At 52.5% G+C, this 12,070-nt stretch overlaps 6 protein-coding genes across 6 annotated transcripts; 3 read left to right on the top strand and 3 right to left on the bottom strand.

Moving 5' to 3' along the window:
• Nucleotides 1–2,622: 2,622 nt before the first annotated feature.
• On the top strand, nucleotides 2,623–3,780 carry ATG3 (E2-like enzyme; the record flags this gene model as incomplete). Its single annotated transcript, XM_049368630.1, has 3 exons — nucleotides 2,623–3,146; nucleotides 3,200–3,688; nucleotides 3,738–3,780. The coding sequence occupies 3 exons, from the start codon at nucleotides 2,623–2,625 to the stop codon at nucleotides 3,778–3,780; spliced, it is 1,056 nt and encodes a 351-aa protein (XP_049219595.1).
• Nucleotides 3,781–3,983: 203 nt separating this feature from the next.
• J4E78_008026 (uncharacterized protein) lies at nucleotides 3,984–4,508 on the bottom strand (the record flags this gene model as incomplete). Its single annotated transcript, XM_049368629.1, has 2 exons — nucleotides 3,984–4,328; nucleotides 4,383–4,508. 2 exons carry the CDS (start codon nucleotides 4,506–4,508, stop codon nucleotides 3,984–3,986), a joined length of 471 nt encoding a protein of 156 aa, XP_049219594.1.
• A 1,182-nt stretch (nucleotides 4,509–5,690) lies between these two features.
• Nucleotides 5,691–7,802, top strand: J4E78_008025 (uncharacterized protein; the record flags this gene model as incomplete). The annotated part of the gene is made up of 1 exon (XM_049368628.1): nucleotides 5,691–7,802. The coding sequence occupies one exon, from the start codon at nucleotides 5,691–5,693 to the stop codon at nucleotides 7,800–7,802; it is 2,112 nt and encodes a 703-aa protein (XP_049219593.1).
• Nucleotides 7,803–7,998: 196 nt separating this feature from the next.
• Nucleotides 7,999–9,087, top strand: J4E78_008024 (uncharacterized protein; the record flags this gene model as incomplete). Its single annotated transcript, XM_049368627.1, has 2 exons — nucleotides 7,999–8,571; nucleotides 8,791–9,087. 2 exons carry the CDS (start codon nucleotides 7,999–8,001, stop codon nucleotides 9,085–9,087), a joined length of 870 nt encoding a protein of 289 aa, XP_049219592.1.
• A 195-nt stretch (nucleotides 9,088–9,282) lies between these two features.
• J4E78_008023 (uncharacterized protein) lies at nucleotides 9,283–10,215 on the bottom strand (the record flags this gene model as incomplete). Its single annotated transcript, XM_049368626.1, has 3 exons — nucleotides 9,283–9,855; nucleotides 9,911–10,026; nucleotides 10,080–10,215. The coding sequence occupies 3 exons, from the start codon at nucleotides 10,213–10,215 to the stop codon at nucleotides 9,283–9,285; spliced, it is 825 nt and encodes a 274-aa protein (XP_049219591.1).
• Nucleotides 10,216–11,005: 790 nt separating this feature from the next.
• J4E78_008022 (uncharacterized protein) lies at nucleotides 11,006–11,982 on the bottom strand (the record flags this gene model as incomplete). Its single annotated transcript, XM_049368625.1, has 3 exons — nucleotides 11,006–11,597; nucleotides 11,652–11,771; nucleotides 11,819–11,982. 3 exons carry the CDS (start codon nucleotides 11,980–11,982, stop codon nucleotides 11,006–11,008), a joined length of 876 nt encoding a protein of 291 aa, XP_049219590.1.
• Nucleotides 11,983–12,070: the final 88 nt, after the last annotated feature.

Below are 12,070 nucleotides of genomic sequence, written 5' to 3'. Positions count from 1 at the left end.
GCTGGCTGTTGGTAGGATAAAATCGTCAAGCTGATGAAGACATTGCTATGCGTGCGACTGTGTAGCACGTGGTCCAGATCACCGAACAATTGCAATGACTGTTTCGCACCATTACATCAGCGACGTCGACCTCCAAAAGATAAGCCTGATGCATACTTGGGCCTGGGCGGTATAATTCGTCGGCGTCAACCTCCGCATCGCGGCTGCGAAGGATCGTTTACTGTACTGGGATCCGTCATTGCAACAATGACAGGTTGTGAGAAGCGATATGTAGGTTCGAAATTTCGGCGTGGCGTTCGTGAGGTCGAGAGATAAGTGCATATGCTGTTCGTGATGAGGTCAGGAATAGTTGCAATGTCCTTGTCATCGGATGAAATATGCTCAGTCCGCTGTCGAGCATGGGGCCTTTATAGACAGAGGGAGACGCTTGAGGCGACACGACATTAGGCCATCGGTACAGTCTCAATAGATGCATCAAGTGGCTCGTATCGACTGGGCGCTGTTTCTGCCATGCCACAAGTGTTGAAGGTGTTGTGGCTAGTGCTGAAGCTTTGGTAAAGACGCTGTACATCGTAGTTTCTTGAGATATGCTGTGGGTGCGTTTGTTGGCAGCACGGCGTTGACGCTCCGCGAATGGCTCAGCCTTTTGGCTTGAAGATTTGTGGGTATTTTGCCGCTGTGACCATTCCGTCTCTTTGAGAGCATATTTCTTTTGAGGGTAATGTATCGGTCACTGTTACTTTGGTGACTCAGTGGTACAGACATACGAGCACTGCCGGCCGATAGTACTTCCCATGGTCTTGGTTTCCAATCGATGCGACATGTATGGACAGTCTGCGATATGGTACGAAGCTCTTTAGATGTTCCCGCGTGCTTGACTTTGCATTTGGAATGAGCGTGGTTCAATGATTTCTCCCAAACGTGCAAAGGCACCCAGCCGTTGCTACGATGGGTACAATCTGCCATAAGCGGAAGTCGCGGGTAGATTCGTTACACATGCTGGAATTCCCAATGGCTATAGCGGCTGTTGAGCACTGATCTGATCGCCACGTCGGTAAGGATACGCTTTCTGCAGCCCGAGCTCGTATGTGAACATGTGGGGCTGTTCAGGGTTGACTGTGAACCGGCTGTGGGTTGCCGTACATCAACTGAACCTTAATGGATTTGTCAGTTGGTATTCATGTCGTAGTCTATCAAAACCTACGTTCATGTGCATGAGCCACTAGCCTCATAGCAAAGACACTGTGAACTCACTTTGAAGTTGCACCAAAGAGAGAAATGACTATGAGAGCCCATGCAACATTTGGTAGCAGACAAGGATTTGTCGTATGTTTCGAGGTCGAAAAGGGTGCGTTCGAAGCAAATGAATGCGGTGAGCGCCGAACGGGGTTAGAAGGGCTTGGGTGAGCATGTGGTCCATTTTCTTTGCCTTGTAATTCCGTACTGATCGTTTCTGGACAAAATTTACCTATGAAGCATTGTGGCATCGATTTACTTCAGCTCGATAAATTGATAACTCAGAAAACGAACAGTCGTACGTATCTGTTAGAAGGGCCCATCTAGGAGAGCTATGACGTTCAAGTTAGCCCTAGATTCGAGGCTAGAGGGAATGCCAGGGGGATCTTCCGTTGCATTCAGGCAACGGCGTACGACAGTACGCAGACATGGAGCACGCCCTTCAGTGTCGACACTAACGCCCCCTGTCGAAGAACGAGCCTAAAGCTAGGCAACCTGTCGATGTTGGGTAACACGAGCGCGCTTGGTCATGGAGTTGTCGCTCAAGAGGTAACATAACCGAATCGAGGGCGTGTCTTGCTGCGCTGCGACAAGGTTTTGCCTTGTTGCTCCGTCGACTACATCTGGCACTGCCAAATTTCGTAACGATATCTGTCATGAGTGTTACGAGTTCCAGACGCTCGCACACGAGCGTGGGCGTCCTGACACCTGTCTGTGTTTCTGTGTATCTCCACAGCTCAAGGCAGTAGGTCAACGCAAACGAGTTTCGCCTGCGCAGGTAGCATACCGATTTGTATGCGGAATTAGATACCAATCTTAGGGATACCTGCAGACGGTACTACGAATATCGACAGTCGAAGTGCACGCACCCTCCGGATGACTATGAATTAGTAGGGCTCTCCGAGCGCAGCTGTATCGAGACACGGTGTGAGCTCCGAACCTATTGCATGTAGGCGGGAAGCAGCATGCTGCAATGACTGATGTCATACTTGATGAGGCTTCAAGGGCTGGTCTCTGTTACACATGCAGCGTATCCATGGATAGTTCAAGCGCTAGACAGCTCTGCGCCACTGTGTCACGGCTCAGGTGCGTGACAGTCTCGGACCCTGAGTGCGCTATCGTCATGTGAAATCGAAGCGTGATGAAGTGTTGTGAAGGCAGGCGGCGGATGACGGTGATGAATGTTGGGTGTTGTCGGCTGACAAGTGGGGGTGAGGAGCGTCGGCTTGGGATGATGGTGGAGGCTGCGCGGGACCGATGCGGCGCAAGGCAGCCTCCACCCCGCGCCCCTCCAAGTACCGTACAGATACACGACACAACATCGCTACCCGCTCAACCACGGCCTCGAACTCCGCACGCAAATCAGACCAACCACGAGCAACCAACATGGCCTACAACTTTGTCAGGTCGTACATCGACACGTTCCGGGAGCGGACCGCCGCCATCAGCCACACATCGACCTTCCGCGAGACGGGTCAGATCACGCCCGAGGAGTTTGTCCTCGCTGGCGACTTCCTCGTCTTCAAGTTCCCCTCATGGCAGTGGGCCGACGCGTCATCGCCTGCAAAGCGCGTGTCGTACCTGCCGGAAGGAAAGCAGTTCCTGGTAACGCGCGGCGTGCCCTGCCACCGACGGCTCGACGACAACTTTGCGGGGGAGGCGGGCCAAGATGAGACCATAGTGAGGGACGGCTTCGCTGCTGGGGAAGGCGCGACCGACGACGACGGCTGGCTCAGGACCGGAGGCATGGCCGCGAGCCAGGAGGCCAAGGTGCGCGACGTGCGGACGGTCGATGAGAGCGGCAACCTAGGCGCGGCAGAGGAGGATGACGAGATACCCGACATGGAGGATATCGAAGACGACGAGGAAGCCATCATAAGAGACCCCAAGGCCGACTCAAATACAAAAGCGTGAGTTGGCCCGCCTGCTGCCAGCGCTCTACAGACTGACTGACACCCAATAGACCCCTCCGCACATACACCCTCTACATCACATACTCCGCCCACTACCGAACACCGCGATTGTATCTCTCGGGCTACGGCTCCACGTCCGTTCCGCTCAAACCGCAAGAAATGATGGAGGACATTGTCGGAGACTACAAGGACAAGACCGTCACCATCGAGGACTTCCCTTTCTTTGAGAACCCTCTCAAGACCGCCTCAGTACATCCGTGCAAACATGCATCCGTCATGAAAGTCCTCCTTGACCGCGCCGACGCTGCTCTGAAGCTGCGACTCGCTAAGCTTAAAGCCGGCAAGGATGTCAGCAAGCTCGACAGCGGTATGGAGGCGCTTGTCGATGATACACGGCTGCTCAAGCTTACTGAGCAAGCGAAGAACAAGGACGGCGATGAGGGCAAGGACGACTGGGAGGTTCTCGGTGAGGGCGGCGACGAGGAGGTAGCTATCCGCGTGGACCAGTATCTTGTCGTCTTCTTGAAGTTCATGGCCAGGTAAGTTTACTCCGTGTTGCACAAATGAGCACCTTCTAACAGCCCACAGTGTGACTCCAGGTATAGAACATGATTTCACCATGGGTGTCTAGTCATACACACGTCTTTTGGGTAACTAGTCAGGCGCTTGAGGATTGGCGGCATTGTTTTGGATTATTACTCAACTCAGCGGGCGCGAACATCATCTGGGTAGGTGGGCTATAGGCTTTGGGTTCACCACGGATTCAGTTAGAAATATACCAGTTGTCTCGTTCAGGATTTCATGGGGTGAAGTGATGAAAATTTGGATTGCACTCTATCGTCGGAAGCCTCCATAAGATCGCTTCCAGTCCCTCACACCTCCAGGTCGGCGCACATCAAGCTCCTTGCCTTCGTATCCCAAGCTGCTCTCCGCGCGGTGGAACATGGCGCACAGACGGTCGAAGAGACTGTCTTCCTCTGAAGCCTTGGGGAGGACTTGTGGCGCTTCCACAGATCCCGGTGCTACGTCTCCAGAAAAGTCCTCTTGGTCGTCGTCATAAGAGGCTTCTTCGTCGGTTGGTGTTGGATCAAAGAGGGCATGGAATTTGTGGTTTAATCGAATGCGCCATGGGTCAACCTCTGATGATGCGGAAGATGAGAGACGTTCGGCGATTTCAAACTATGACAGTCAGTCATCATATCCTTTTCATATTCGATGACATGCGCAACATACCTCTCGCAGTCCTTGAAGGCGATACTGTTCAGCTCGCTTCTGGAGGCGGGGCGCCGAAGGCGATATGGGCATGGCAGACGCGAAAGCGAACAGGGCCACGATGGCCATGATGATGAAGGAGCGCATTTTTGGTGAGGTAAACGAAGGAACGTCGGGTGGGTGGTGTAGATGTTCAGTGAGATCGAAATGGGTTGCTGTCAAAGCTGAATGGGCGTAGGCTAGCTACCCTTAGAGACCAGCGCTCTTGTCAAAAGTAGCGAAATGAATGAAGAAAAGAATGTCGAAGGCCCGAGTAAGTGTGCAACAAGAAGAGATAAAGCATGTTAATGAGTGGCGATCCACATGTATATCCGCTGCAAGAACGGCCGGGGTAGTAGCGAACGAAGACCGGTTCGTCCAAAGTGCATCATCACCCGCAGCTTATCCAGACATGCTCACTATATATCCACCAACCGGTAGGTGAAGGCCTGTCAGAGGTTACGTCTGCCTGTCAATTATTCCGAAACAGCGGTCCGCGCACCAAGAGAAACGATCAACGGCAGGGAGGGGATGTTCGCGCAATCTTTAGCCCGTGGTGTTGGCGCAGTTGTGACCGCATTGAATACGCTGGTGCGGATTCATCGAACCATTGCATAACTTCGAGACGCTGGGGCCTAGTACGCCTGAAGGACCTGCCCGATGTAGTTGGAAGGAACCAGAGATCCGTTGAGGGGAGCCAGGCGTGCATCAGCGCCCCCAGCCTGTAGCCTTGACTACTCGGCTGATGTTTCCCCAACTTCTAGATCTAGATCAGTGTGTTTCGATCGCCGGCTTTGCGGCTAGGCGTGCTGTTTCGACTCGCATGATTCCTGGGACGCCACCGTCATGCCAAGTTGTCTGCGGATGTCAAGTCTGATACAGGCACGCCGGGCGGTTGAACTGGAGGATTCCGGAGATTTAGCCTGGAAGACGTTGGGCTGGACATGATGAAACGAATGTAGCAGATGGATTGCGCGTCAAAACGCGGGCGCTAACACTAGCGTGGCGCTACTTTGCGCACGGGCTTGCAAGAGCGATCGAAGGCAAACAGAGCAAACACTCCCAGCCTCCACATCACGCGGACGTCATCACCGTCGCGCGGCGTTGGGAAGACTGTATACTCACTTGGACAGTTACCTAGACATCACATAACATCGCGCTTATCTTGGCTATTCAAACAATGATCAGCTGGACATCTCAACTAGACAGCCGAAGGCACAGAACGCGTCTCTTGGACACGTCTTGACAACCCCTGCTTGGAGGAATCGGTTCAGCACAAAATACCCCGATATGGACGATCACGAACACTCTTCCCAGACAATACGCCCAGGATCGCTATCACCAACATCCACGATATCCGCACAGGCCCTCGACCTCAGCAGACTCCCGCCAATTGCAATTTTCACTGCGCATCTGAAGGACGAGGAAGTGAAGCTGCTCAAGGAAACGTTGCGCCAGTACGACGCACCGCTTACTACCGATGTCTCCAGGGCAAAGGTCTTTGTTGGGAAGGTGGGTACAAAGAGAAGGGCCGAGTTCGAATTGAGGGCTCGAAAGCTGGTTGTTCAGGAAATTGTCACCCCTAAACGGCCGGCTAGTCCTGTGAAGGCACAGGATCACTCCAACAAGAGGCGAAAGATTGGTAAAACGTCAGGTCGGTCATCTGCGGACGAGGGAGACTCTACCACTGAGGATGCGGCTGGCAACGGCTCAGAGACTGAGCAGCACCACGTTCCTCTCTCGTCCCCTTCGAGATCCGACAATGGCTCAGAGGCTCCGCTACTGTTCGAGAATTCGTCTGACGATACTATCTGGGTTATCAAGTTCGACTGGGTAGAAGCTTGTGTAACTGCAGGTCATCTACTTCCATTGGGAGACAACTTGGTCTACATGGGTAAAGTCATTGAGCGACCTAAATCATTGAATAAGAAGTCTATCAAAGACATATTCGGCGCGCACACAAAAGTAGCGCCGGCATCCCAGACTCTCTTGGCAACACGACCACATCCGGCGCAAGACATCTTAGATCGCGCGAAACTAGACATGAAGACGACCACGAGGAAAAGTACTTATCAGCCGCAAAGATTCGGAAATCACACTTCTAATCGCTTCGATGGAAAGGCTTTCACCCGCTCTTCCCAGCCTGTTGGTCACTCGTATGCTTCACAAGCTGCACATCTACTGCAGCAAACGACCAGTGAGTACGAAGGGGAAGACAGTGATATTCCTGCAGCACCAGAATGGGTGAACAAGGGCGTCAAGTACTCATGTCAGCGCTTCACACCTGGTAACGGACCCAATGAAGACTTCCTCGACCAGCTCAAGAAGATCAGGACTGCTCGAACCTTGATCGACGATGATATAGGTGTTCGTGCTTACTCAACTATCATCGCATCTATCGCTGCATATCCGCACAGACTTAGTCACCCCCGAGAGATCGCTCAGCTACCGGGTTGTGACGAGAAAACCGAAGTTCTTTTTGTAGAGTGGAAGAACACTGGCAAGATTCAAGCGGTCGAAGATTTCGAGGCCGACGAATCAATGAAAGTCTTGCGTTCCTTCTACAACATCTGGGGCGTTGGAGCCAAGACCGCACGCCAATTCTATTACAACAACCACTGGACTGAATTGGATGATATCATCGAGTTTGGCTGGAACGACCTGGACAGAGTGCAGCAAATTGGCGTCAAGTACTATGACGAATTCTTGGTCTCTATTCCGCGCCCTGAAGTTGAGCAAATCGCCGCTGTTGTTCGCGAACACGCTGTGAAGCTTCGCGACGAAGGCATTACTGTCACGATTGTGGGCGGGTACAGACGTGGCAAGACAGACTCTGGTGACGTGGACTTGATCGTGTCGCACACGGAGCTTGAGAGTACAGCGGGCTTGGTTCGAGAGATTGTTGAGTCATTGGAGGAATCCGAGTGGATTACTCACACTCTTACGATGAGCTTGAAGAACACTAATCGCGGTCAACATGCGCTGCCTCTTCGATCTGCTAAGGGAGCTGGCGCGGGCTTTGATACGCTTGACAAAGCACTCGTTGTGTGGCAGGATCCAGCGTGGCCTACTCGTGAGGAGGATCTTGCAGAGAACCCAAGAGCGAAGAACCCTGCTATTCACCGCCGCGTCGACATCATTATTGCGCCTTGGCGATCAGTTGGTTGCGCAGTCCTGGGTTGGAGTGGCGGTACCACCTTTCAGCGTGATCTGAGGCGGTATGCGAAAGCCATCAAAGGCTGGAAGTTCGATAGCAGTGGTATTCGAAGTCGAAGTAACGGCGAAGCCGTAATGCTGGAAGGGCCCAATGGAGTCGAGGGTACGCCCGAAGATGCTGAGAAGAAGGTCTTTGAAGGGCTAGGTCTGGAATATGTACCACCAGAGTATAGAATAACGTATTGATGGGGCACGTCACACGGTACAGCATCGTGAAGACAGCTCTCCTGCTTCACCAGTTGTCTTCCACGAAGTTCCTTTCCAACTTCATCACAAGTAGCCTTCACGCGCCCATGCTACTCGCTGAGATATCCCTACATCTTGCAACACCCAATATGTCCAGAACTCTGGCAGCTACCTCCGAATACGATCGCCTACCATCATGCAGCCTGACCGGCTGATCAAAGCCCTCACCATCACCGTACAGATCATCATCAGCCTTGTCCTCTTCGCCATCGTCCTCCCATTCTTCATTTTGTGGCGTGCCCCAATAAGCCTCCTCTACTTCACCAAGAACGAAAAGCCACAAGAAAAGAACGCAGACCAAGAGAGAGAAAGGCTGCAAGGCCTGCCAGCGGACGAGGAAGAAGAAGAACCGAAACCACCCCCACCTCCAGACCTCCACGAGCGCGCCCTCGCACCCTACACAGAACGCTGGACAGCCTTCAAGGATCTCGGCATCAACAAACCCCTCGTAGCCCACTGGTCACGCGTAGCATGCCTCTCCCTCCTCACGGTACAAACCACGCTCACCCTCGCCCTCCTCGAAAAGTCGCTCGTGTATCACATCCCCTGGTTCGTTGCACATCTCTCAGACACAGAATACAAGACGTTGAAGAAGAAACTCTGGCTTAATGACCTCTTGCTGCATGTAGCCTGGCTACTTATGACATGTGCGCCTGTTGTAGGTTTATTAGGCGTGGGCCTGGGTATTGCGTATTACATGTCTAAAGCGGTAAGGTACGGCAAGTTTCGCAAGGGTATGGAGAGGAAGAAGGGAGGGAGGGGATATGAGGATCCGAATAAGGCGAGGGAGGGAGAAGGGAAGAATGGGGAGGCGCATGGGGTGAAGGAGACGGTTATGGGGGTTGTGGATCATGTTATGCATCCAAATGTTCATGTTCCGCAGCTGCATTTACCGCACCCGCATCTACATCACCACCCGCACGAACAGCGGGAGCTGGAAGCTTCGCCGTATGGATATCCAGGGTATAGTGAGGATATCCTCTTCGAGCAGCCTGGAGACACGGCGGGTGGGTATCAAGATCCGGTCCAGCAAACGCCGCCTGTAGTGGTCCAGCCTCCGGCACCGGCGGCAAGGTTTGATAAGAACCCTTATACTTTGGCTGGTATTGCGTCGATCTGGACTGGTCAGAAGGAGAAAATGAAGGGTGGCTACGACGGGAGAGATGTCAGGAAGCGAAACTTCGCTGACGATATTGAGATGGCGGAGTGGGTGGGTAGGAAGTAAACGATACGATTATTCATGACGTATTCTTGCTGGCAAGGATGAAGGATATAATTATGTTGTTAGTACATATGAAGAAAGAGCAACCCCTCATCCACTGGTATCATCGTCCACCCGCCTCAACTCCGCGCTTTTCTTCAATGTACACACCTCGCTTTTGCACCACCCCAAACGCCCCCATCATATCTGTCAACACATTCAAGTGCTCTTCTTTCCCTGCGCGGCAGCATCCAAATGCCACCTCATGACCTTCTCAAAGATGCCCTTGCCGTCTCCCTCCATGACATCGCCGTGGCAAGGGATAATCCTGTTGAACCCCCACTTGTTGATCCTCTCCATACTAGCCGAGAAACCCTTCCTGTCACTCGCACTAGTTCCATACCAAATAGTCCTCTGTTGCCACTTCGCATCACCCTTTGTACTCTGCAGCGCCCCAAAGATCTTCGTCAAGATGCCGCTATTCGGGTCAACCCCCGATTTGCTGAACTGCTCCGTAGCAGGCAGGTTGAACATGAGATCAGCCTGTATGAGAGTGCGGGTAGGGCGGTGATGGAAAACAAGTTCCTTGTTGACGTGCGAGGGGACGTATTCCCAATCGAACTCTGCGTCGAACTCGGGGGAGATGGTCTCGACGCGTTTGTCGGCGCTGAAGAGGATCGAGAAGGGGACGTTGTCGTCGTTTTGCTTCGCGCGCTTTTCGGGGAGGACGTCGGGGCCCATGACTTGCGCGTTGGGGTATTCTTTGTGCCAGGGGCCGAGGAAGATGTGGTGCTGTTACGCATAGTGTTAATAACGGTCGCAGGTGTTCTTGTGGGCTGATACGTACTTCTGCGTCTAGGGCGGCGATGTATTTTACTTCGCCCATCTCGGATACTTTCTGCTTGACATCCTCGGTCAATGCGACAGGAGAAAAGACGGCGAGAGAACCGGATTCGAGGCGCACTGTTCTTGCGCGTTAGCAGTTGCATGTGAAGTATTCCTTGGACACAACATACCAATCGTTCCTCTTCCGCCAATCTTCACGCGACCAAACCTCCAGAATGGGACCGATAGAGTGGTGATCACGCGCGGAACAACGTCGCGAATCACCATAACGCTGGCGGGATCGGAAGGTACGAGTTTCGACGACATGCTGGGCTTTGTGGATTGTAGGAAGTCTGGGTGAAGAGAATCAGTGTGGAGAGAAGAGATGTTGTGAGGATGCGCCGGATGCTTGGTATCTAAGATAGAAGACGTAATGCGGCGAGACCCTTGATGACGCAATGTTCAAGATTGGAGTGAAGCGACTTTGAAACTGCAATGTAGCAGCCAGGATGTAGGATATCAGCTATATATCATTGGAGATGTCTCGATCCGCTTGAAGGATGAGAATTTGTCCGCTTGTAATGAGCGTGTGGAGAGATATCATTCGAGTAAGGTGTTGGTGCCCAGGTGTGTCGCGTGGAAATGCAGGGAGCTTGAGCCGAGGTGTCCCGCGACGCGTCGGGCTTTGTCAGCTACGTCACCGCTTTGTGAACTCCAAAATCTAGAACTTTGGGTTTCAAGATGGGAGCATACTTCGCGATTGCAGATTGAGATGCAATTAAACAAGTAGAGTTCATTATGTATTGATTTACACGGCTGTATATAGATCATCCTGACATGAACTATCGATCCATAGCCACATTCGCATGCTACTTCTAAATTCGCATCTCGCGATTTGGTCTTCGGTGTTGCCAGTAGCGTTTCCAGGGGCCGCCGACCACCGACCCACATCATCAGTGGGCTCGCGTCGCGTCCTGTTCTAGAAACTTTCCTTTTGGATGGAATGCTCGGACGAACTTGAGCGGCGCCCAAGATGCGAGTATTTGGAAGCATCGCAGACTGGCTTGTTGGCCAGGCGTGTCGTCTTTTGTAAGGTGATTCTGCCTCGTGCGAGGTCTCACCTGGCATTCTCAGCGCTAAGCTCTGCCATTAGTCCTCCAGCATCCCTTTCTTTGGCGTCTTCGTCAAGCCTTTTCTGGATGAACGCGTTCATCTCCTTGACCTTCTGCAGAGCAACGTTTGTGCAATTCAGCAGAGCCAGCGGGTTTATTGTCGCTCCTCCGTACTTCGCAATCTGGCACAGTTCGCCGTGCTTGTTCATTGTGAGAATGACTTCTCCCTGCCTGACTTGCTCTTCAGCCAAGTTTGCATCCACCAAGAATATCTCCCCCTCAAAGTATGAAAATGTAACACAGAGCGGCTGGTGTAGGATCGACAACGGTATGGGTTCGCGCTCGCGCACACTGAGAATGGTCGCCTTCTCGCCTTCTACTTGTACATCTGGTCTTCGGAAGTGTTGTAAAGCAGCCATGACAGCTATGCACGATGCATCGATCAGCCCGCCGTCATGGTCGATGATGTGTACGTCGGCGCGGAGAGCGAAGCACTTTAAGCCTGCGATGATGCAAAGCGATTCGGTGTCAAGAGCGTTGGAGCGACGGATGGCTTTCTCGAGGATGCGCGAGAGGATGACTTCGGCATCTGTAGGACTAATTTTTCAGTCAGATATACCGAAGGTCTGGTAGGTATCTAGAACAACATACCGACCAACCTCAAAGGCTGGAGAAGCCATTGGAGAAAACTCCGTGACTATTTGAAAAATGCCATCAAACTTGCGCTCTGGTAATGGTGTCGTCACGTCTACTGATATGCGCGCAATCACCCTGAGAAGTGTTAGCTTGCGCATATGGCCTCCCAGTAAATTATGTACCTTGTCTTGCCTAATTGCACATCTGCGACACCATATTCTTCTCCGAATGTGAGCTCGAGTGGGCGGAAGGCGTCGAATGCGCGTCGGTCGATTCGTATCTGTTCCTGCAGCGCTTGCTTGATAAACTCGCGCTCATTTAGCGATATCTCAGCTTCTCGAGGCATCTTGAGCTTCTGCAGCAAATGCGTAAGGTTGTTGGTGAAATGATAGTCGTTGTAACAGCCATAGAAAATGCGGCGGCGGGGAATTGTA

The sequence above is a fragment of the Alternaria triticimaculans genome (assembly GCF_023758025.1).
Source record: "Alternaria triticimaculans strain BMP 0046 chromosome Unknown scaffold_13, whole genome shotgun sequence".
In the NCBI taxonomy this organism is placed as follows: domain Eukaryota; kingdom Fungi; phylum Ascomycota; class Dothideomycetes; order Pleosporales; family Pleosporaceae; genus Alternaria; species Alternaria triticimaculans.
The sequence above is the reverse complement of the archived record's forward strand: the minus strand, read 5'-3'. Positions and strand labels throughout refer to the sequence as shown.